This window comes from Hylobates moloch, unplaced genomic scaffold (assembly GCF_009828535.3).
Source record: "Hylobates moloch isolate HMO894 unplaced genomic scaffold, HMol_V3 SCAFFOLD_11, whole genome shotgun sequence".
NCBI lineage: Eukaryota > Metazoa > Chordata > Mammalia > Primates > Hylobatidae > Hylobates > Hylobates moloch.
Genome location: NW_026652286.1, coordinates 2,994,440 through 3,020,515, shown reverse-complemented (window position 1 = coordinate 3,020,515; position 26,076 = coordinate 2,994,440). Strand labels below are relative to the sequence as shown.

The 26,076-nt window shown below is 46.1% G+C and overlaps 1 protein-coding gene across 1 annotated transcript in view; it reads right to left on the bottom strand.

The window, feature by feature from the left end:
• The window catches only part of SYT13 (synaptotagmin 13), a 46,293-nt gene extending 38,094 nt beyond the window's left edge, over positions 1-8,199 (bottom strand). The window contains exon 1 of the mRNA XM_032166178.1: positions 7,883-8,199. Within this exon, the coding sequence (XP_032022069.1) occupies positions 7,883-8,065 (183 nt within the window). The 5' untranslated portion in view covers positions 8,066-8,199. The remainder of the gene's footprint in view (positions 1-7,882) is intronic.
• Positions 8,200-26,076: the final 17,877 nt, after the last annotated feature.

The following is a 26,076-nucleotide window of genomic DNA, read 5'->3' as shown; positions in this document are numbered from 1 at the left end:
GTATAGAATCTCTTAGTTCTTAAAACTTGCTTCTATGAAGCTATTCTCCTCCATCCTCAAAGCAGACTTTCCCATTGTTTCTTAGCAAGAAATAAGCCCTGGGAGTACTGAATACAGTAAGAAGAAGGTGGAAGCGGGAGGTGAACTGCTGCTGGTTATTGGGAGATTGTAGGTCAGTGTGGACAACAAAGGGACTGTCTCCACATATTCGGATTGCTCTCGTAGGTCTTTGATCCTGGAATGGTTGTGTTGTATTTTTTCTCCTCTTTGTCTTCTGGGTCTGATGCTTCCCTCTCCTGCTGGTCTCTTCTCTTCCTTCTGCCTTTACTTGGGCCCCCTCTGGTTTGTCTTTCAGGTGTTTCCTTCATCATGATCCAATGGCCTCTCTATGCCTCCTCCTGTGCCCCAGGTACCTCCTCACAACTTGGCTAGTATCTGAAAATCTGGAAAGGATGCAGCACTGTTTTCTGCTGGAATTAACAAAAGGTGCTAGTGAATTGTCAATTCCATGAAGAGAAGAGCCATGTATCTGAATTATCTACAAACTGTACCCAAAGAAGGAACTAGGAGAGGAAGGGAAATGTGACAGGTCAGATCTGTCACTGGAAAAAAGACTGAGGGACACAGGCTTAGGGGTCCACAAGTGAGCGCTTGTATTTCCAGCCGGTTATGTGCTCATCTCCCTGAAAGAATCTATGCTAATTTCTTGATGAAAAATTCATACTGTCTTCCACGTTGCTAAGCAACCAGACCAAACATGTTTACTGTGTAAAATCTCTGTGGAGGGACCCGGGCTGCACCCAATGCCTGAAGTGTGATGGCGGCAGCAAAGCAATCAAAAGCATTGGGAAAGGTTTCTGAAGTTGGCCTGCAAAGATGTGTATTTATAGACACTTTTATGCCGTATCTGGGGAAACACAATGGCTCAAATAAAATTTTGACTACTTTTTTTCTGCTAATCTCCAACCTCGTTGTCAAAAGTGTGGGCTCTGAAGCCAAATTTTGTAAATTTGATTCCCAGCTCTCCCACTGAATATGTTACTTAAGCTTTCTGTGTTTTACTTTTCTTCTGTAAAATGAAAAATAATAATTATGCATATTTCATAGGGTTATTGTGATAATTAAAATTAATATGGTTATGGCCAGGTGCAGTGGATCACACCTGTAATTCTAGCACTTTAGGAGGCCAAGTCTGGAGGATGGCCTGAGCCCAAGAGTGCAAGACCAGCCTGGGCAACATAGTGAGACCCTCTCTCTATAAAAAATAAATTTAAAAGAAATTAGCCAGGTACGGTGGCACATGACTGTATTCCCAGCTACTTGGGAGGCTGAGGTGGGAGGATCACTTGAGTCCAGAAGATCGAGGCAGCAGTGAGCCATGACCATGCCACTGCACTCCAGCCTGGGTGGCAAAGTGAGACTCTGTCTCAGAAAACATTTTAATATGGTTAAAATGCTTAGAACAGTGACTGGCACATATAAAGGACTTAATAAGTGTTAGCTATTCTATCACTGTTGTTTATTACTCTATGGAAATACTTTGTTGGGGTGCTGGTGGTTTATATGAATGGGTGAGTTCACCAGGCAAGAGATCAGCTAATAGTAAGCTAGAAAATGAGTCCTGTAAAAGTCTGAGAATCCATGGACGTCAGACCTTACAGCCTTCCAGAGTTGAATCAGTTCCAGGAGTGGGGTTAGCAATTCTTGGGGTGTCCTATCATCATTAAGGTACAGGGGAGACTTCAGGACAAAAAACAACCTGCACTGGAGAAAATTCTACTTTAGGCTGAAGGCGGAAGTAATACCCCCAACCCTGGGTTTCCCATGGCACCCTGTGCTTCCCTCATCATGGCAATTGCTTGTTTTATTGTCTGTCTCCCCATTTATCAAGAAAAGCATATGTCTGTCTTTCCATTGCCATATCCCAAGGCCTAGCATGTGCTCATTAATCTTTGATGAATGAACTATTTAACTAATGAAATGCAGCATCTGTCCATCCTCACTCTTACATGTGTGAATTAAAACAACCAATCAGAGAAGGCGTTGCTCTAGAGGACTAAGGAAGAGGAGAAGAGGTAAGAGGCCTTATAGGACCACACTGATGGTCTTAAGGTCCCAGTCCCCAGGGGGAATCCTTTATGCAGCACACAAGAGGTGGCCATGGGAGAAACAGCAGAAAGCAAACAGGGCCGAAGAAGCAGTTTATTAAAAAATCCATAAAAAGGAGGCTCATGTCTCTTGAATATGGCCCCAAAGTCCTCCTGGCAATAAAAATACTGGCCTGGTACTCAATTAATGTTCACAAACATGTCACAATGTGACACTTTTTAATAAAAACCTTACTGATGTATAACTGCAGACAGAAAAGTACATAAATCATAAATGTAGAGCTGGGTGCATCTTCACAAAGTAAACACACCTCTGTAACCAGCACCCACGTCAAGAGGCAGAGCAAGAACAAAGCCCAGAAGCTCTCCTACCCGCTGCAGTCATTTCCTGTCCCCCAGGGTAACACCATAAATAAACTGTGCTGGCTTCAAATCCTGTGTCAATGGAGCTCTAACAGTATGCACTCCTTTGTGTCTTCCATCTCTTATTCAGTGTTAGGTTACAAGATAATGATTTAATTCAAAATACTGCCATGTGCTCAGCATCATACCAGACATTGTCAAGAATACAAGGAAAATGGAGGAAAAAATTCTCTGATCTTAAGGAGAAGACTCCACTACACATATATTGTTTGATAGAAATTCAGGCCGGGAGGGCTGGCTCACGCCTGTAATCCTAGCATTTTGAGAGGCCGATATGGGCGGATTACCTGAGGTCAGGAGTTTGAGACCAGCCTGGCCAACATGGTGAAACCCCATCTCTACTAAAAATACAAAAGATTAGCCGGGCATGGTGGTACGTGCCTGTAATCCCAGCTACTTGGGAGGCTGAGGCAAGGGAATTGCTTGAGTCCAGGAGGCAGAGGTTGCAGTGAGCCGAGATTGCACCATTGCACTCCATTCTGGACAACAGAGCAAGACTCTGTCTCAAAAAAAAGAAAGAAAGAAAGAAAGAAAGAAAGAAAGAAAGAAAGAAATTCAGTACTTATGTATATTATTTTGTAAAACCTTAGAACTAATCTACTAGGGTTCCACTGAAAGCCACTTCAGTGATCCTGACTCTGCTGGAAAGAGGATGGGATTGTAGAGTTTGGTCACATGTGACAGTGGGTGGCTGGGGATATAGACAGAAGGGGCCTGGGGGCCAGACGCAGTGGCTCACACCTGTAACCCCAGCACTTTGGGAGGCCGAGGTGGGCAGATTACATGAGCTCAGGAATTTGAGACCAGCCTAGCCAACATGGCAAAGCCTTGCCTCTGCCAAAAATACAAAAAAGTTGCTAGGCGTTGTGGTGCACACCTATAATCTCAGCTACTCAGGAGGCTGAGGCAGGAGAATCACTTGAGCCCAGGAGGTGGAGGTTGCAGTGAGCTGAGATCATGCCACTGTACTCCAGCCTGGGCAACAGAGTGAGACTCTGTCTCAAAAAAAAAAAAAAAAAAAAAAATGTGTGGGAACTCCTGCTGAGGGCCAAGCAATTTCAATAAAGCCTTTGGCCATGTGTTAGCTTCAAAGGGACAGTACTGCGGTCACCCAGGGAACCTCTCTGGCATTTGAAAAGATTCACTTAAGTGCACAGCAAGGTAGACACCGTGTTGGGAGAAAACTAGGCCATGAAAAGGAAGGCTTTCTGAAAACAGGACGCGGGTGCCTGCCAAGTGGTAGGGGTACAGCACTGAGCCGTGGGGCAACGGGAAAAGAGCAGTTCTCCTTTCTTATTCCCAATTCTTTAGGTTGGGGGAAAGGAGGACTTTCTATGAAAGGACCCAGAAGTGGGCTGAGTGGCAGCCTGTGCGGACAAGGGTGATGAGGAAATTCAGAGGCAGGAACCCATGGGTCTGGCCGCCGCTCACTAATAGATTCAGAAGTAATGGTGAAGGAGAAACCATCATTCTCGCCTTGCCTCCCTGGCTCTTTCTCCTTGCTCAAGTTGCCAGGTCACTGCCTAATGATCAAGCTTCTAGAGGTAGGCTGATGACAGAGAGGTCCCAGGTGACCTGCCAGGCCAGGAGTGGGCAGCATAGTAAAACTGAATTCCTTGCATGCCTGGAAGGGCTGCACATGAGTGAGAGTGAGGCACTGCCTAAGAAGGCAGGATAAAGGGTCCAGAGTGTATATTTCAGAAAAGCAAAGAACTGTGACTTGAAAACAGCTGGAAGCATGAGAGGTAATGAATGGCCAAGGGCCGCCTAGGGACACTTCCTCTGAATTGTTGGAAAAAGCAGAAAATAAAAGACACAGGGCTGCAAAGAACTGTCTAATAAAACCAAATTGTGAAGTAGCTATATGTTTACTTCTTTATTAATTCATTAAATAACAGAGTCTAGCAGGAGATTTAATAAGTACCATAATTTAGAATGAGAGATGAGCGTAAATCTAATGTGAACAATCTGCAACAGCTGTAATGTGCTACCAAGCTATCTGTGATTTCCCTTGGGGACAAAGTCACAGGTATGGATGATACACTATGGTTTTTTTTTTTTGCTATTCCTACTTACAGAAAATACTGCTTCAGTCAGAGGTAAGTGAAAATAATGATGTCATTTTTTTTCCTATCCAAGACCACGAACCTTTTAATGCTATCTACAGACTCTTTGGTGGGAGGTTTGTGGACCCAGATTAAGAACCCCTGGGGGCCAAGCACAGTGTTCATGCCTGTAATCCTAAGAGTTTGAGAGGCTGAGGCAGGCAAATTGCTTGAACCCGGGAGTTTGAGACAAACCTAGGCAACATGGTGAGCCTTGTCTCTACAAAACATACAAAAAAATTAGCCAGGCGTGGTGGCACGTGCCTGTATTCCCAGCTACATGGGAGGCTGAGGTGGGAGGATCACCTGAGCCCAGGAAGTCGAGACTTCAGTGAGCCGTGATCACACCACTGCACTCCAGCCTGGGCGATGGAATCAGACCCTGTGTAAAAAATCAACAAAACCCCTGGGAAAACTCCAAATTTCTTTTCAAAATCACTACAAACTTCAACTTCATCCAGCCATTCAGGGTCAGAAATCAGATTTCTAAGAATAGCCTCCAAACCCAAAGGATTTTTTCAGCAGCCACAACTAGTGAGTTACAGAGACACTGGCTATTAGGCCTTGGACACCTCTGTTGGGATTACAGTCATCTAGACCCCTATTTTCCAGCCCCCATACCTTCTTTCCTCAAGGAACATCCTCAGAGAGCTTCCCTGGCTCTTGCCCTGCTTGTCAATAGGTGCCATGTACATCACCCTCCTGTCTTCTGCCACCGCTAATGGTTGCCACCTTCTTCACTTGCTTTGAAATGTCAGTTGGTTGCCTTTTCTCTATTTACTTCATCTGGGCCAGTGGCTGAATGAATCTGAGAATAACGGCAACCAAGTCATTGTGAGATCTCAGCTTCAACACATTCACACCCATAGATTCAGCCCCAAGTTGCCCACATCTTTGTCACTGAGGGAACCAGGTAAGGGAATGTGGATGGGCAGGTATCATGTGTCAACAAATATTTATTGTGCCCCTATTGAGCTTGCTCTCGGTTACAAAGACATGGTGCATGCACCCATATTTGAAGATGATAATCCCCATTGGATGGCCCCTGAGATGACTTTATTCATCCACAATTTGTTATTGGACACCTACTACTTTCCAGGCACTGAGTGGGTGCTGGGAATAAATATTATACCAGTAAGTGAATATGAAAGATTGCATCCTCACATAAAGAGTGCCATAAAAGGATTTGTTAGAAACAAGATGGGAGAGAGTAACAGGAAGAGGGTGTTTTGTTTGATGTGTCAGTAGGCAAAATCCTCCCTGAGACTTTAAATGGAAAAAGACCTGAAGGATGACAAGGAGCCATTTGTATGAAAGGCCAGAGAAAAATGAAGGGGCAGAAAAGGGCTTGGTGTTTTAAAAGAATGATCGTAAATCCAGGGAGGCCAAGACTGCTGATGAAGAAAGAAACTGGCATGAGCTTGGCTGGAGAGGCATGCATCTTCCATTGTTAAAGCAGGTGAGTGGGTGGAGATGAGTGGCTAATAGCACGGCCTCCAGAATCAGACAAGCTCAGCTAGAGTCTGGCTCTAAAACTTCTCTAGCTGTGCAGCTCTAGGCAAGTCAGTTACCTTCTCTAAGCCTCAGTTTCCTCATCTTTAAGTTGGGATCATTCTATGGCTCCCTCACTGGGTCGAGAAACACATTAATTAGTGCACTCTGAACAGTGCGCCTGGCACACAGTGTATGCTATGTCATGGTTTGCTATGACCTCTTCCAAGCTCAGTGAGAAGTTGTGGAGGATTTGAAGCAGGGGAGAGACACAACCTGGTTTTTCTTTAACAGATGATCAGCCGTTCTGTGGGCTACTGGTCATCAATAAGACAAAGGGTTGGCAGAGACCCTAGAGGTCATTTACAACAACTACTATCCCAGTGGTTCTCTCTAGAAAGGGGAGGGGGCGGTGCCTGGAGAGACATCACTGAAAGGCAGAAGAGTGGCTGTTCCTCAAGTGTGTTGGGCAGGAAAGAAGGTTGAGACGCGGCCGACCACGACTTGTGGAGAAGGACTCCCAACCCCTGGCCAGTGGAAAGCCCACTATTCCCCTTTTCCAGATCGTCCCAAGTCCCACATTCTGCTGTGCAGCCGGCTCCTATTTAGCCACTGTCAATGTCACTGTTCTTGGATTATAAGTGCCTCAAGGACAACAGCCATTTCCTTTCCACTCTCACTGTACAGTGACTGACACAGTCCCCACACAACTGGGTCCTCTGAGCTTTTGAATTATTGATTGGAAAAAGGAAGATGGAGTCACAGCATTTTAGTGCCACTCCCGGAACCATACAGTCTATAAGGGATCTAGAAGGCCTTTACGAGGTCCTTTAAGTCATGCCCCTGCCCCAGGGCCATCCTTCCTTAAATCACTCTAGCAAGACTCTTTGCCTCCTGGTTCTCCAGAGAACATTCTGCACTCTGTACTTTGGAAGTGCATCCTGGAGATCACAGCCTATGCAGAGAAATCCTTCCAAACTGCTTCGCCAGACCCCTTCTGCCGCTCTTCACAATGGGAGCACGGGCTATTTCCTGCACGAAAGGGCTCCAGCCATGAGCAAATGCATGGGATAAAAGCCCTCCTGTCTCCAGGGACATCTGCAGAGACGTCTTGGGGGAGGCCATACCAACCCCCTCTGACTGGCTTGGAGCTCAGAGCTGCTAGGGGGTGGGGAAGAGTCCTTCAGGCTCCTCCGGGATTCAGATCTCTAGACCCCGCTAGCTTCCCAGCTCCTGCGGGACCGCGGCCACCTCCCCGCTGGCTTTCCAGGCATTACCTCTTCTCAGCTCTGGCAGGACTTGCCCTACCCTGGCTCCACCTCCCTCTCACAGACCCCAGTCCTTTTCCCAATTCTGCAAACTCCTCATTCTCCGCTTCCTCTCAGGGACTTCCCTAACACTGGCGATTCCCCTCCCAGCCTCCCTCTCCTCTTACCCTTCCCAGCCCTAATTCTTATCCAGGTCCCCTTTCCTGTCCCCTCCCTTTAGGTCTCGCTGCTGGCCCCCATTCTTCTCTTAGTCCCCACAAGCTCGCCGCTCCCTAATTCTCCTTCACGTCTCCCCCATCCCCCAGGCTCCCCCATCCCCCTACCTTTTTGACTCCTTGACCTGTCCTCCAGCGCTTCTGCTGTCCCCTCTCCCCGCCAAGCTTTGTCGCGCAAAGATCCGCGACAGCCTCCCACCCCATTTCCCCCTCTGCAGCTGCCCGGCGACCCCGCCTTGCCCGGGGAGGGCCCGCGCGCCGCCCCCGCTCACCTGTTGTGCAGACCCGAGCAAGCTGGGCTTCGCCTTCTCCGGGTCGGGGTCCTGGTCCCGCGGCAGCAGCCCCTTCTTGGGGTGCATGTGCCGACATAGGCAGGTGACCCCGCACAACGCGAGGATGCTGGTGGCCGTGCCCAGCGTGGCGCCCAGCGCGATCACAGGCACCGACAGCACCATGGTGCCCGCTCCCCGCGCGGGGCTGGGTCCCGCAGCTGCTCACCTTCCCCGGTCCGGGCCCGCCTCCAGGCAGCTCCCGGGATCCAGGCTAGCCAGCAGCTCTCCCGCCGCCAGAGGGGCGGGGACGGAGGGAGGGAGGACGGCTGCGAGGACGTCAGAGGCTGGACCCGCAGCCACGTCAACCGGCACCCCGCTCCCCGCCAACACGTGACTGGACCCCCACCCCAACAGGAGCCGGAGCCTCCCAGGTGGAAGGAGCCTTGGGGTTGTTTCAGGCCATTCTTAATGCTTTGTATACCACAGGGGGCAACTGGGCCCAAGAAGTGCTGGAGCTTGCGGAGGTCACACTGTGTTAGAGGACAAACCTGGGCTCCAACCAGAGCTGCGACTCTAGGAGTCACTTTCCCAGACTACTAGCTCCTTGCTCACCCTTCTTCTACCCCAGCAGCTGGCCAAGCTGGCTGTAAAATTGGGTCTTCCGGGAGCTTTTACAAACACAAAGCTGGAGATTTCCCAGCTCCCCAACCTGGGAGATGGTTCTTACAGGGAAGAGGAACAGGCCACAGGTAGAGGGAACAGATGGGATGTTTGGGTTGAGGCTGTACCTGTGTCCTGCTGAAGATGGACAATACAGCTGCATCCCCTTAGGGTTGCCCAAGAATTCACCTTTATTACCTATCAGCAGGTATTCTCACCTTTATATATAGATGAGGAAGCCGAGGCTCAGAAGAGAGGTGCACAGGTAGAAAAATCATCACCCTGAACCCAAGCTTATGTTTGCAGATTCCAAGTCCACACTCAGACGGACTTGTCTTAGGAGGGTAAAGAAGATAAAATGCAGCAGCTAGGAGTACACACTTGATTCAGAGAGGGTGAGCGTAAAACTATGCTTAGAACAAGGGGAAATTAGAATTCCAGGCATGAGAACTGTCTTAGCTCAAGAAAACAGTGGCTTTTTAGTGTTCTTCATTATATGTAGTGTTGAATTTAATTCAGCAGATATTTGCTGTGGGTTGGCTGTGCTCTAGGTGTGCTGGGCATGTGTGAAAAGGGGTATAGGTGATTTCATCCACAACAGAGCTTTCACATGTCTATGAGCCAATGTCTCCTAAATCCATAGCCTCTCCAGCCAGAGAGGCTTTTCTTCTGAGCTGCAGCTGTGACCACCAGCTGGGAACCCACCCGTCCTCCAGTTTTTCAGCTATCTACACTTGCATAAAAACCCACCCATGACTTACTGGCTTAGACCAGTTGTTTTGTTACTTGTCATGATTTCATGGGTTGGCTGGGCTCAGTTGGGTGGTTTTCCTGCTCAACATGTCTTCTGGGACTGCAGTCATCTAAGGGTTCAGCTGGACTGGAACATCAGCTCTCCAGACACCATTGCAGATGGTGCAATGGTGAACTCACATGGTGAGCAGTGGGTGCTGGCTGCCACTGGGATCACAATGGGGCTGTCAACTGGTGCATTTTGGTTCTCCTCTGTGCCACCTCTCCATGGTGCTGGAGCTGCTCACAGCATCCTGGCTGGGTTCTAAGAAGAATGAAGCAGAAGCTGCCAGTTGTCTTAAGGCCTGGGTTCAGAAATTCTAGAACACTAACTAATTGATCAAAACAATAGTCTCCCTCTAGTTCTTTCCTTCAGTGACATCAAAAGGGAGGTGTCCGAAATACAAAGCTGATCATGTCACTCACATGAGTAGCAGCTCTCAAAGGTTCTCCAAGAATAAACCCAAGAGACTCAACCTTTATCCAAATCCCTCTGTGATGTGGTCCCTGCTAAGCCTTCCAGACTCCTCTCTACACACTTCCCAATGTTCCCCTGAGCCTCAGCCACCCCATGGACTTGGGATTCCTTCAACAAGCTAACATCTTTAGAGTCTCCATGTTATCACCCATGGGTGCATATAGCAGGCACTAACTGTGGAATAATTCATATGATCATCCTACGCAAAATTTCCAGTGTTTTGAAGGAATCCTGTTTGTGATATGAGCTCCATTTTAGTAAATTGACTTTTCCACAAGTATTTATTGTGTGCCTGCTGTATGCTAGGCACATTTTCTACTGATCCCCATTTGCTGCAAACTGTAGAGCTGAAGCACTGCAGTCTGTGGTGACAGTCTTAGCAATCTCTCACATAAGAGCTGCCCTGGGAGGTTTTCTTGGCTCCGGGGCCTGGCAATGCAAGATGTTTTGTGGAAATAGAGGTTTAATTAATGCTGTCAGCTCCAGGTCTCCCATGCTCAAACAGCTGCCCTGGGAGACCATCAATGCCACTACTTATAACAGGAGCTGGGGTGGGGTTAAAGGGGAAGGATGAAGAACACTTAATATCAGAAAATGTCTGATGGGGATCAGACACCTGTCACGTGATCCATTGTTACTATGGTTACTGGGATGACAGCAGCTGCAGTGGCCTTCATTTATAACAGGAAGAGGGACCCCAGCCCAAGAAGAAGAACTTGCCTTGTGCCTCTTTCACACACAATGAACCTATGGCAGAGCTAGGAATAGACCCCAGGGGATTTGAAGTCCAGTTGAGTGATCAGGACTCTGGGCTACCTTTGCTACCCAACCAGTCACCCTCACACATCTCATCAAAGATACGATGTTTGCTTCTTGGCTACTGATATACAGACAGTGGCCTTTAATGACAACCCACAGAAAAAAGGCATTGCTAGGTTCCTTTGAAAAATGAGAGTATGCCTATTGGGAAAGGCAGTTAACTGAGTCAGCCGAGTGGATCAGTTAGGACAGTCTGAGGCTGGGACCTGCAAATAATTGGAAGTGCTGAGGCCACATTTCTAAGAGCAGACAGAGCAAGATGCTTAGGAGGCATCTACGAGGCTGAGGGACGGATCTTTGAAGGTTCCTCAGCCTCTTGATGAAATGTTCCCATTGTTATTTTGATCAATATTGTACATGTTAGATGTTTAAATATTCTGAATAATCACTCTGAATTTCTAAGGTACTAAAATGCTTTTATCTGGAGAAAAGGATTTCAAATATAGGAGGTTCTCTTATTTAGCAAACATTTGTGGTGTCTACATATGGTGCTATGCAGGAGGGAGGAAAATATACCAGCAGAAGAACTGAATTTTAACATTGCAAGGATTTCAGATATCATCTGTGGAATCCTTTTATTTTACCAACAAGGAAACAGAGACTCAGAGACATCGCGACTTGCCCGAAGGGTAGGAGTTAATGAGAACTGCAATGGTGTTTTAGGTCAGGGTAAACTAGATTCTGCCGCAGTAACAAATAACTCAGAATCTCAGAGATGAACTCAATAAAAGTATACATCTCCCTCCTTTCTCAATCGAAGGAGGATCAGATGACGCATTTGGTCAACTCTTCTCCAATTGGTGACTCAGGAATCCGGGCTGCTTCTGTCTTGTGACTCCTTCACTTCCAGTCATGCAGAGAAGAGAAAGAGCCTTGAGGACTACTTGTGGCATTCTAGAGGACATGGCTGGAAATGGAGGACACAGAGCACCCCATTCCACTGGCCAGAATTTGGTAACAGGACAAATGTAACAGCAAGAGAGGCTGGGAAATGCAGAGGAGAATGTGGAGATGTGTGAGCAAAAGTACTCCTGCCACACAAGCCAGAGCCTTGTCTAGTGTATATTTCTCTAATTTATTCACTCATTCAGCAGATGTGAGTTTCTATGACCAGGTACTGTGCCGGGTGATACAGCAAAGAGAGTGAGTAAAACCAGGCATGGTCTCTCTTGCCATGGAAAGTTTATATTCCCATGGGGAAGACGGATGCTCATCATTCATCACACGTGTCAAATTACAAATGTGATACAGGCTAAGAAGAAAAGGTGAAGGTTAGAGACTTGATTTGTTCAGAAATATCACAGAAGGCTTCCTGGAAGAAATAAGAATTGAGCTGAGGTGTCGAAGAATAGAGTTAACTCAGCAAAGAAAGAGGAGAGAGCGTGCCAGGCAGAACAACAGCATGTTCGGCGGTCCTGTGATGGAACAGCACAGTGGGGATGGAGCAGCGGTGGACTGACCAATCAGCTCTCCAGAAAAAAAAAAAAAATAGGATTTTTAGCATTTGTTGATTTTTCTGGTATAAAGTAACCCCACCATGGTCGATTTCCAGCTACCAACAAATTCCTGAATATTTCCCATTGGCTCTTGTGAGCTTGGAGGAGCTAGTTTCAGCACACAACTAGGAGAGTGGGACTGAGCCTGAAGGAAGAAACAGGGGCCAGACAACAGGGCTCAGAGGCCATAGTGGAAAGCCTTTGCGTGTTTTTAGGCAGAGGAGTGTGATATAATCAGATTTGTGTTTTTAAAAGATTCCTGGCCAGGTGCAGTGGCTCACGTCTATAATCCCAGTACTTTGGGAGGCTGAGGTGGGCAGATTGCTTGAGTCCAGGAGTTCAATATCACCCTGGGTAACATGGGGAAACCCTGTCTCAAAAAAAAAAAAAAAAAAGATTCCTCTGGCTAAACTGTTGGAAGGACTGGGGAGGAACAAAGTGACAAAGTGGGTGCTGGTGGACTAAAGAGGAAGGCATAGCAGGCACCCAGGGAGAGAGGCCATGCTTCCCTTCAGGAATGAGGAGTTCATGGCAGGCTGAAATTGTTGACGGCACAAGGAGAGGGCAGGTACAGTGTGGGCAAGTCACTTTTCCTCTCTGGCCCCCAGTTTTCATCTCTGTGCTGCTAGCTCTCTCATTTGATGACTTTGCAGGTTCTCCAAGCTGGACCATGACTGACTGGGTGTTCCCCAAGCCCAAGTCCCTTGCCAAAGGTGAGATGTGCAGGAGGAAGTTGCCTGGGATAAGGGGTGGAAATTCTGAGCCCCACAGCAGGTCTTGCAGAGCCCAGGAGAACAGAGATACTGACAGTGAGGAGAGTAAGTAGCGCAGCTCAGTCCAGACCCAGGTGTGAGGTCCACTCCCAGGACTCCCGTTGCTGATTCTGAGCAATTCTGGGCTGTATCTTAAGGCACAAAGGAGAAAGGGGAGAAAGGGATTGGGGGGGCCTGATCCAGAAATCCAAGTCTTTGAATAGTAGGAAACTCTTCTGGTGTTGAAGCAAATTACAGTGTTACTGTATTAACCACTAGGTAATCAGCTGCACTGGCATGGCCTTTTCAACAATGCAGGATTCTTTCAAATCCTAATTCCATCTCAGCACAAGATAAAGCCACACATTCTAGTGCTCATGGGCATGGCTCCTTGACTCCCTTCCATTTATTCTGAAGCTAATCTAAAGGCTCCAATTGGTTCTAGGCTTCTGGAGTGTACAACAATTATAAGACATTGTCTGAAGGATTCTGCCTGCCATATCAGAAGGAAGGTTAGCATTTTTTTTCAGAAATGAGGTGCTTAACCTGGTGGGGCTCATGTGAATATAATAAAAGCAATTTTCTTTTCCAGAAGAATGTCTGAATGTTATATATATATATAAAATTTCGTATGTAACTCTAAATTGTTCAAGGATCATATGATGCCTTGAACCACAGATTAGTAGTCTCTAGAGTGGCTGAAAGAAGAGTGGACTTGAAATAAGGAGAAATGGGTTCAAATCCTTTGTCTTTGCGTGCACTAAGCAGTGTGATTCATTGGCAAGTAATCTTGATATTTTGGAGCCTTAGTTTTCTTATTGGTAAAATAGGGGCAATCATCTCTACTTTATAGGGATGTTATGAGGATGGCCTAAACCATAGTACTGTACAAATAACAGAGGATTCTCAATTAATGTTAATTTTAAAATTCAAATGATCTCATTTGTTCGTGACCCTCTAGTTTCTTAATAAAGCAGCTTGGCTTAGTGAAAATAGTGCGTATTGAAGTCCCACAGGTATGTGTTATTCTAGCTCTATTGCTTATTAGCTGGGAGTCCCTGGATGGACGAATTAGCTTAAACTGATTAAACTTTCATTTATTTGCAGAAAGTGGGTGAAAAATGATTTAGAAATGTGGTTGCAATTATTCCCTTTCCTGCGTCCATACCCTTTTGCAATGTGACTTTGCAAAGAGGTTGAGTCTATTGATCCACTTCTTAATCTGGGCTGGCCTTGTGATTTGTTTTGGCTAATTGACCGTGGTGGAAGTCACATTGTGCCAAATTCTAAGCCTAGGTCTTGAGAGATTCTGGAAGATTCCATTCTCCGTCATAGAATCCTGCCCAGCCACCATGTGAAGAAGCCAAATCTATCTTGTAGGAAGATGAGAGATTAAGTGAGCTTGTTATTCCCATGACCCCAACGCAAGCCAATTTCCAGAATCAGAGCTCATGACTGAATCCAGATAAAACTAGAAAAGCCACCCCACTGAGCCCAGCCAAAGAGCCAACCCACAGAAAAATGAGCTAAATTAAAATTATAAGTCATTTTAAGCCACTAAATTTTAGAGTGTTATGTGTCAAGAGCTGATACAAATGGGGAGATGATAGTCTCCTTGACAAGATTGCTGTGAAAATACTTAACGCTAATTTCTGTAAGCATAGGGCCTGGCACATGGAAGCTGCACAACAAATGGCTTGGATTATCATTCCTGGTTCCCAAAGGCAGTGTTACCAGCACTTCCAGCAATGCCTGATAGATACACCAGCTCATTAACAATTGTACAAGAATCAATCTTATAGACTCCAACACTTGAGAAGGGTACAATATTAGTTCTCTGAACCAATCTCCACTCAACCAACTTTCCAGATTGGCCCAAGCTATCCACTCCTTCTGGAGAACTTGCTGCGTGATGCCCACAGCCTCTTCTCTCATTGCTCTTTTTCACCCTCCGATGGAGTCATCTACTCCCTCAGAGTTAGTTGTGTTTGTCTTGGAATCTTTTTATGCCAGTTGATCTCATTATTGATTTATAAACTTTAATTAACTTATATGTAAACTAATGACATAGAAGTATAAAGGAAAGTTAGTTCTGTGAACTAAGTGCTTTGCAAAGACCCATTAGGGTAAGTTGCTTTTAGAACTGCTGTTAAAATAGACATGAGCAAGTTATCTGTAAAAGATTGGGACAACTCACAAAATTCTAGAAGGACTCTGCCATCAGATTGCCAGGAAAGTGTCTCCAAGTTCTTCCTCTACTGCAGAGAATGCAGGACTGGAAATCATAAACGAGGCATTACGGGTATGCACACAAGGTAACAGTGCTAACAGTTATTAAGTGCTTCCTACACATCAGGCTTGGCTCTGAGCATTTTGTCTGTACTAATGTATTTAGAAATTTAAAACGCTTTGACACAGAGTCTAATTATCAAAATTTGGGGAAACTAATGCAAACTATGATTTAGATTAAAGTACAATGTTTAAAGTGTGTGTCATTTTGAAGTTACAGAAGTATAACCTACAGATGAAAAGTGCATGGGTCATAAGCATAGCATGGTGGATTTTCAAAATGTGAACTCATCTGTTTATCCAGCGCCTAGATCAAAAAATATAATAATAGTCACATCCCCCAAATTCTCCATGTTTTGTTTCTAGGATTCCCCCATTTTAAACGGCGTTTTTAGATAGACTGAGCAAGAATACTCTATGGCGGGGAAAAGGAACCACCAGCACTGCCACACGAATTGGAAGATGCTGCCACCTGGAGGATGTGGAGGGAAATGAATCCTCCCCTAGGTCTTGACTCCCAGTTTTTTTTTTTTTTTTTTTTTTTTTTGAGACGGAGTCTGGCTTTATTGCCCAGGCTGGAGTGAGTGCAGTGGCACGATCTTGGCTCACTGCAGTCTCCACCTCCCGGGTTCAAGCAAACCCCCTGCCTCAGCCTCCCAAGTAACTGGGATTACAGGCGCCCGCCACCACCCCCAGCTAATTTTGTATTTTTAGTAGAGACAGGGTTTCACCACATTGACCACGTTGACCTTGAATTCTTGACCTCAGGTGATCCACCCACCTTGGCCTCCCAAACAGCTGGGATTATAGGCGTAAGCCCCCATGAACGGCCAATTCCCAGACCTTTACCTCTCCCTATGAGGCCTTCTTTGCCCTTTATGTAAAATTACCAGCTCTCCACCCATTGTCCTATCGCTCCCTGTTCCCCACCGCCTTACTTTTTCAAACCCTTAGCATTTGTTATTATTTAATATTCCTTCTAATTCTCCTTACCTGTCTAATTTATCTTGCTGATGGTCTGAGTTCCTCTTCTGGAATAGAGGCCCTAGGAAGGCAGGCGTAGGGCCTGAGTTGTCTAGCAGTGTATCTCCAGCCCTAGAGCAGTGCCTGGCACATCACAGCACTTCAATACATACGTCAAGTGGACAGACAGGAGCCCTGTCCCTGACCCACAGCCCTGCCCTGTGGGCCCTAACCCAAACCCTGAGGCTTCACTGCACCTTCACATACAGCCTCTTTGCAAGCTCACACCACTGCTCTCCTTCTCCCCATACCTTGTGGTGGTGGTGGGTGGGGGTGGGCAAAGGGAGAGTCCAGAAACCCCTGGCACTGTGTAACCTGCTCCAGGGCTGAAATGGGAGGAGCCGTGGCCAGAGCCCCTGGCCACTCTATCCTGTGTCATAGCCTGCGCTAGTGGAGGCAAGCTGGAAAGTCTCACTGTGTCGTGGTTAAGCCAGATCAGTCTACCCTCCAGTGAATTCGAGTACCACAAAGGAACGAGCTGGGTGGCCTCTGACAATGCACTTTATCTTGGTGAGGCTCAGTTTTGCCATCCATTAAATGGAGAGAATGAAGTGATACAATGGGCACGATGTGGTTCAGACAATGCCTGGTATGTGGTTGGCACTGGACTATTGGAAACGATTACCACCATTTTGAAGGGTTAGGGATGAAAGGAAACCTTAAGGTCCTATAGTCCAGGAGAGGCACTTTTCATTGTTATTTGAAACCTCTAGGTCCTATGGTCCAGGAGAAGCACTTTTCATTGTTATTTGAAAATTCCGCTATAGTTTTATGTGGGAATTCAGAATAAAAGACAGGGTGCTGTGGTGGAAAGAAGGTGGGGGAAGGAATTCCCTGAGATCACTGCATCCCCGAGCCCTCCTCCCCACTGTGCACACCATCCACCTCTAGGGACAGTCAGAGCCACCCCCAAAGCAGTGTGAGACCACCGATGGTCATCTACAGCCTCGTTTTACGGATGAGAACACCAAGGTCAAGAGAGGAGATTGCTGAGCTGGCTCCCAGGCCTCCTGACCCTGTCTAGGGTTCACTTCAGCCTCTCTGCTACTTCCCAAGCCATTCATGGGTTTATTTCTTAGCTGGTTAGTGAAGGGCCCAAGGGGAAAGTGAGCTCTTTTTACCTTACTCAAATCAGGGTGGGCTTCCAGATGGAGCAGGAGGAATTTGGGAGACTTTTGACAAAGACTTAATAGCATGTTGGAGAAGGAATCTCAGAGCCAAAATCAAACTGGTGAATTTGCAGAACTTTATAGGCAAAGCCAGGGCCAATGTGGTGTCGTGGAGCAGATACCAGAGGCAGTTGGGGAATTATTGTGAAAACAGAATCAAATAATTAGTGAAAAGTACTTTGAAGATTGCTTAAGTGCTGGATAAATGACAAGATGTGTATTGTAATCCATATCATCATTACGCTTTATGTTAATCAACGGGCCTGGAACTAATTCGAATTAGGAGGAGATTCAACACCATGAATAAACTCTACCTGGAGTGGTCTGCAAAATGCTGATTTCTGGGCCCCAACTTAAGAGAGACTGATTCAGGGATCACCCATTGGCCTAGTGTTGAAGATTAATAAAATCTGAACTTTCATCCTTTGCTCCAGTTCTGTCATAAAAACTGAGTTATTTATTTATTGCTCATAACACTAACTACATTTCAAGTCTTGGCCTGAAACTTTCGAGTCTTCATAATTAACATAAGCGTCTCAGGAATGAACAAAGGCAACATTCCCTCTCTTTGACAGCTACAGTGAGAGTAAGATCTTTTCATTTTTTATTTTTGCAAACAATCTGATTAGATGCAGTATAAAACTGACATCATTTGTGAGAACATCCATCTTAGTTTCTGTGCAAGATAGAGACATGTGGAATGTGGCTGATTGTCTTCAGGGATGACTGTGAATTCCTTCACTCCCTTTACATGGAGAGGCGGTGTCCAGTTGCCCTCACTTTCGGTGTGAACTGGCCTTGGTGATTTTCTTGGCCAACAGAGTATGGTAGAAGTGACGTTCTGAAACTTTCTAAACTAGTTCATAGGAAGCCTCTCAGCTTCTGCCTGCCTGACCCCACTGGCACCCTCACTCTGGGTGTTCATTTTCAGAATTCAGCTTCTTTTAAAAATTTTTATTTTTATTTTTTGTGGGTAAATATTAGGTGTATATATTTATGGAGTAAATAAGATGTTTTGATATGATACAAGCATGCAATATGAAATAAGAACATCATGGAGAATGGGGTATTCATCCCGTCAAGCATTTATCCTTTGAGTTACAAACAATCCAATTATGTTCCGTAAGTTATTTTAAAATGTGCTATTAAGTTATTATTCACTATACTCACCCTGTTGTGCTATCAGATAGTAGGTCTTATTCATTTTTTCTACTTTTTATGTACCCATTATCCATCCCCATCTCCTCCTTAATCCCCCACTACCCTTCCCAGCCTCTGGTAACAATCCTTTTACTCTATCTCCATGAGTTCCATTGTTTTGATTTTTGGATACCACAAATAAATGGAAATATGCCATGTTTGTCTTTCCGTGCCTTAACCATAATGATCTCCAGTTCCATCCATGTTGCTGTAAATGACAGGATCTCATTCTTTTTTATGGCTGAAGAGTACTGCATTGTGTATATGTACCACATTTTCTTTATCCATTCATCTGTTGATGGATCCTTAGGTTGCTTCCAAATCTTAGTGCTGTGAACAGTGCTGCAACAAACATAGGAGTGCAGATATCTCTTCCATATATTCTTTTCCTTTCTTTTGGATATATACCCAGCAGTGGGATTGCTGGATCATATGATAGCTCAATTTTTAGTTTTTTTAAGACACCTCCAAACTGTTCTCCACAGTGGTTATACTAATTTACATCCCCATCAACAGTGTAGAAGGGTTCCCTTTCTCCACATCCTCGCCAGCATTTGTTATTGCCTAGTCTTTAGGATATAAGCCACTGTAACTGGGGTGAGATGTGATCTCCTTGTGGTTTTGATCTGCATTTCTCTGATGATCAGTGATGTTGAGTGCCTTTTCATATGCTTGTATGCCATTTGTATGCCTTCTTTTGAAAAATGTCTAAAATGTCTATTCAAATTTTTGCCCATTATTTGATCAGATTATTAGGCTTTTGGTGTTTTATTTGTTTTTTTGTTTTTGTGTTTTGTTTTTTGGTTTTTTTTTTTCCTACAGAGTTGTTTGAGCTCCTTATATATTCTGGTTATTAACCCCTTGTCAGATGGGTAGTTTGCAAATATCTTCTCCCATTCTGTGGGTTGTCTCTTCATTTTGTTGATTGCAGGAACTCAGCTTCTATGTTCTCAGAAGGCCAAGTACATGGTGAGGTCATGTATAGAAGCTTCAGTTGACAGCCTCAGCTGAACTTCTAGCCAACAGCCCCCACTAACTGCCTTATGAATGAGCCATCTAGTACATACAGCCCACTCTAGCCTTCAGATGACACCAACCCCTGCCACTATTTGAATACAACTGTCTGAGAGACTCCAAAGGAAAACTGCCTGGATGAGCCCAGTCAATCCTCAAAATCATGAGGTAATTATACATTATAGTTGTAAACCACCAAGTTTTGAGACAATCAATACATCAATTACCAAAACGTGTCAATGTTTATGTCCCTGTTGCCAGTTTATTCTGTCTTCTGTTTATATAAATCTATCTGCAGGAAAATAATCTGAATGAAAGGGTCTTGTAAAATTCCTAAGACTTTAGAGATTATTGTTATGTCCTGTGAAAATAACCCTCAAAGAAAACACTGCAATTCTGACCAGCCATTTCCCTAGCAATAATGCTATAAAGGACATCTCGGTATTCTTAATAAGTATAAATATTGGATGGGCTTCATGGCTCACGTCTGTAACCCCAACACTTTGGGAGGCTGAGGTGGGTGGGTCACCTGAGGTCAGGAGTTCAAGACCAGTCTGGCCAATGTGGTGAAACCCCATCTCTACTAAAAATACAAAAATTAGTTGGGCATGGTGGCGGGCACCTGTACTCCCAGCTACTCAGGAGGCTGAGGCAGGAGAATCACTTGAACCCAGGAGGCGGGAGGTTGCAGTGAGCCAAGATCGTGCCATTGCACTCCAGCCCAGACTACAAAAGCAAAACTCCGTCTCATAATATATATATATATATAGTTAGATGCTCTGTCAAATCAGGACAGGACTATTGGACTCTCTTCTTTCACATACATGATCAGGGAGAGAAGCCTTTGGCTCTGTTAGACTTCTTATTTTAATAAATAAATGAGGAGGGTTTTTTTTGGTTTTTGTTTTGTCTTTAAATTAAGATGGGAAATCGACGTTTTTCAACAAACTCCCCACATGCTGCTGGTGTGGGTGGGCCATGGAGCACAGTCTGAGAAGCATCAATAATTTGGCTGTGCCTCAAGAGGAGGGCAGGGCCTTGAGTTCTTTTTTTGCTTCCCTGAACCAACTTTCTAGCGACACCTACCTGCCCTGCAGAAACTCCCCCCACTGAACTGCGAGGCTATGTGGTGTGCAGGTGAGCCTGCACCAGCCCTGGCTCTGCAGACAGGCCTCCCATGGGACCTCGGTAACGTTACTTCCCCTCTAGGGGCCCCAGTTGCCTTAATTAACCCCACAGGGCTTTTGTAAGGATTGAGTTAACACAGGTAAAGTGCTTAGAACAGCAGCCATTGCATGTGAACGGGCCTATGAATACTCGTTGTTATTGTTGTTGTTAATCAGTTTTTCCGCCTTTCCCACCATATCTAGTAAGGGCCTGAGGGCATGAAGTGATAGTGGTGAACATGCAGTTTCTTGCAAGTCTCTATAGTTTTACCATTTTAACAAAAATGAATCTGATTTTGTATTCTCCTCCACCATAAATTTTTTTTCTTCTTTTTTTTTTGAGACGGTGTCTCGCTCTGTCACCAGGCTGGAGTGCAGTGGCACAATCTCGGCTCACTGCAACCTCTGCCTCCAGGGTTCAAGTGATTCTCCTGCCTCAGCCTCCCGAGTAGCTGGGATTACAGGCGCCTGCCACCACCCCCAGCTAATTTTGTATTTTTAGTAGAGACAGGGTTTCGCCATATGGGCCAGGTTGACCTTGAACTCCTGACCTCAGGTGATCCACCCACCTTGGCCTCCCAAACTGCTGGGATGACAGGCATGAGCCACCATGCCGGGCTGACTCCCAGACCGTTACCTCTCCCTATGAGGCCTTCTTTGCCCTTTATGTAAAATTACCAGCTCTCCACCCATTGTCCCATCACTCCCTGTTCCCCATCACCTTACTTTTTCAAACCCTTAGCACTTGTCATTATTTAGTATTCCTTTTAATTCTAATTTTTGTATTTTTAATAGAGACAGGGTTTCACCATGTTGGCCAGGATGGTCTTGATATCTTGACTTTGTGATCCACCCGCCTTGGCCTCCCACAGTGCTGGGATTACAGGCGTGAGCCACCCCGCCCAGCTTCCTCCATAGATTTTATCAGCCCTGAAATAAAGTGTTTTAAGTCACACAAAGAGGAAAAACAAAAATTGGTCCTAGGTTTGTTTCTAAGGTTCCTGTTGCAGGCCCAGCACCCCTGTTTGAGATGCTCAGCTTTAAACTGCATATCTCTCTAGATAGCTCCCTGTGCTTCCCAATGAAGCATCTCATTACAGCTTCTTGATTGGCATTCTGGAGGCACAGGTGAGGCAAACACACCTACGGAGTTATAGTGTGCATCGTGGCTAATAGGGCTGAGTCTGGCTTCAGACTGCCTGGGTTCCAATGCCAGCCACTCCACTTAATAGCCATGGCAAGTTGCTGGATTTCTTTTAAGTCTCAGTTTCCTCATCTGTACTATGGGAGGGGGGCAGAAGGGAAGAGCTATGTTATAAGGAATAAGTTGGGTCATCTAACTTGCCTGGCAACAAAATAATATTGGCCCTAGTTAGGTGGGTCCTGATGGCAAATACAGGAGTCCAGAGCTTGTCCAAGGCACTCCCTTTGGTGAGCTCCCTGTTAACTGTATGTTAAGGGGTGTATGCATGCATGCATGTGTCTCCCAGTTCAGAGGTTCTCACCTAGGGATAATGCTGCTCTCCAGGGGACATTTGACAACATCTGGAAAGAATTTTGATTGCCACAACTAAGAGAGGGGGAGTTATCACTGGCATCTAGTTGGGAAAGGACAGAGATGCTGCTAAACATTCTACAGTGCACAAGACAGCATCTTCAAATCAGCACAGAATCATCCACCCCCAAATGTCAGTAGTGCCAAGGTTAAGAAAGTCTACCCTGGTTAGAAAAGAAGAAGCTCCATGAGAGCAGTGTCCATTACTCGTCTGTTCACTGCTGTATCCCCCAACCATAGCAAAGTGCTTGGCCACCTCAAGAAATACTTGCTGAATGAATGAGTGATTGACATGAATGAGTGATAATCAAGATTCTTCGAAGGTAGAGACATCCGTCGAGCTGGGTGAGCACAGGGTTTGGCTGTGGATCTGTCTCCCTCCCTGAAGAATCACTGAAACCTGGAGAGAGGGTCCCAAGGCTGGGTGAGATCCAGGATGCAGGGCCTCTCTGGGGGCTGGATGGTGGATTGCAGGATCATGCAGTACACACCAGGCATACCATTCCAGGAAAGCAATCAGAAAACTCGGCCAGCAGCCGTCAAGAGTGGATACTCCCCTCAATGTCTCTTGGAGGCAGAGACCATGGGAGCCCTCCGGACCACAAGTATCTGGGAGTCCTCAGCCAGGATAGTTTGTCATCAGCAATTCTGAGTCATTTTGCTGGGGGCTGCAAAGCACTTAGAGTAAATCCTTTGAGGGTCTGTTGACAACAAAATAATTGTTATTTCAGGGCCAATAATGCAATTCCCTTGCATCTTCTTTTTTAAGGTGATCATTCCCTGCCCTGGAAAATGCTATGTCCCAGTCTCAGCATTCCTGCAATTTTGAGAAGAAGAAGGTCCACATCAGGAAATTCCAGCAACCCCCTGACTCTGGCCCCACATTCGTTGGCTTCTCTGGTTCTGAGGCCTTTGGACTTGGACAGAACCACCCTACTGCCTTCCCTGGTTCTCCAGCTTGCAAGTGGCCTGTCGTGGGTCTTCTCAGTCTCCATGGTCATATGAGCCAATTCCCCTAATAAATCCCTTCCCATATACCTATAAAATTTAAGCAATTGATATTGTAATGGTCCATTCTTTTATTTAACCCCTTTAGTGGGGCATATCTTTCCTCATCTTTTTTCCCTGAGCAAAAGAATCACTAAATCCTCGTTTCCTTGGAAAGCAAAAACTGACAAAACCAAATGAATCTAACTTAGGCCTTGCCACTCCTGCCATTAGGAAGGGACTTAGGTCAGACCGTGTGGTGGAGGCACTTCTCTGGGAGGCAGGTGAAATGGATGACTTTCTTACCTAATATTTGTTTAGTGCTTTCGGCCTATGGAGGGCAGTGGAGTCTCTAACTGAGCTTAATTGTTATTGATGTTTAGTAAGCCATAAAACCCCAATTTCCTGCCTGCACCCCCAGCCATAAAATAACCGTTTGCAGCAGCCTATAAACACCCCCGGTCACCAGGCTCCATTCGCAGCACCTGTGGAGCTGGTTAATGAGCATGAAGCCAAGGTCTCCTGGACAGTTCTTTCCTCCCCTCCTTTCTGCCTCACTGGCTCCTCTGACTGCTCCCCACCTGGGGCCTCCGAAGGCCTGGCTTTGCCACTGAGCAATGGCTGGAGCCGCAGCCCTGTACCCCAGGAAAGGCCAAAGGTCTGGGCTGGGATCCAGTGGTCTCAAAGGCCTGATGTGCCTGGCCCTGAAAGTGGAGCATCAATCTTCTCCCCTGAGCACACGAAGCTCAAGGGGCCCATCTCAGGGCAAGGGGAGAGCAGGAACCCCGACCCCAGTAAACACCTCCTCCCAATGGACTAGGCCTTGCGGAGGCTGCAGCTGATGGCCTCAGTCTAGGAGGGCCCATTGCCGTTGCGGTGAAAGGGCTCAGAAGCTGGGCCTCCACTTTCGGGCTGAACATAGAGGCTCAAGAGCCCTGTTACAAAATTTTCTGGGGTTTAAATACCCTTTAGAGGTTTCCTATTGGCCACTTGGTGTACACCCTATGTAAATGAAGTAGTGGCCCACAATCAGTCCGATTAGTTGGCCTGCAACCAATCAGAGGCTGAAGTGAAGTTACAAAGATTACACGCTATACCAGCATATTTAGCCTCTGATTGGTTGTGGGAAGCAACCAATCAGAGGCTAAAGTGAAATTACAACGTTGCACTTCCATGCAAAGAAAGGCTTGGCCCACAATCAGTCTGATTGGCTGAGGAAAGCAACCAATTAGGGGTCCTTTCAGTTTTCCATCTGCAACGCAGAAAAGGTTACGGGGTGGTTTGCACAGAGAGTAGCCTCCAGTCCTTTTGTTACTTAGGTGTGGAAAGTTGGGGTTTTCCCTTCGATTTAGTTCTAGGAAGGTGTGAATTGGCCTTAGGTGCCCTGCCTCCAGACCCTATCTTCCTGCCTCACCAGAGGCCTGATTTAGGTTCCCGTGGTTTACCTGTCTCCTGCTGCTGGATGGAGGGCACCTTACAGGCGGTGAGCATGTCGCATGTCATGTTCATCCCTGCACCTCTGTGTACCTCACTCAGGGACAGGCCTGGACCAGGGGCTCCATGCCTTTCTGAGGAAGAAAGAGATGGTGAAAGGACAAAAGACAAACGAGGAAGAGAAGCAGGGAAGAGTCTGAACTGGAAAGGTTTCTGAAATACTGTTTATTCCTGGAATATTATTTTTTTCCAGGGAAACAATAAAAAGAAAGTGTGTACAGTGGAGGGCAATCTGGGCAAGGAGTCAGGAGTCTCAGGCAGGCTATTTTCTCTTTAGAAACTGTTTCCCTGCCTGTTGATGGTGTTGGAGAGTTTATCTCTATAGTCTTCTGTGTCTCAGATTCCGAGAATGAATGGAGGGTGGGCAATGAGGCTAGTTTTTATTTGTTAACACTTTGAGCTAATAATAGTTTATGAAGCATCTTTAATTCCAGCAGCTCAGATCTGGCTATCTTAATTCCAGCGCCATCATCTGGCTAGGGTGGATATTCAGTGTGCCTTTGCCATTCACTCCCTTTCACAGACGGGAGAACCCAGGGCCCTAGAAGGGGATGGAGGTGGCCCTCATCCCGTCACTGCCCAGAGCCCAATGGAGCAGTTTGGAGCACTTTGGCTTTGGAGTCAGGCAGACCTGGATTAAGTCCATCTCCACCCCTTACCAGCTATGGGACCCTAGCAAGAAGCTTTTCTTTGAGGCTCAGTTTCCTCATCTGTAGAATGGAATAATATCTGCTTCACAAAATTGTTGTCAGGATCAAAGGAGAAAATGTATGAAAAACTCTTAGTACATGACGTATCCTGTGGTTAGCACTCAAACAGTAGTAGCCAGTAATACTAGCGGTAGAGATAACTGGACGATGTAGGGGAATGGGGCAGTAGATGTGTGATAGGCCTATAGAGCCTCCTACCTGGGCAGCTGGGATGGGCAAAATCATCTTTGAATTCTTGCAGACCCTCAGAGACCTGCCACCAATATCTTTTTGCACATGTAGCACCAGCCAGTGTCCTGACAATAATGAGAAGGCAGGCAGCGGAAGCCAGAAGACATGAGGAACATTGAGAATTAGGCTTGCAGAGTGGGAAGAAGAGGAAGCTGGGGGCCTAGTGGTCCAGACAGTTAGAGCCACATGGACTTTCAGGGTACCTGTGTCCACTGGGATGCTCCTGCAGCTGTCTGTGTCAGCCTTTCCCGAGGGTGAGAGATAATAAGATTTTCTCCATTTGCCTCCAGAGGGGTTGGGAGGAAGTGCTGAAGGAGGCCGGCCGATTCTGCCTCATTCAGCCTGAGGAAATTTCCTAC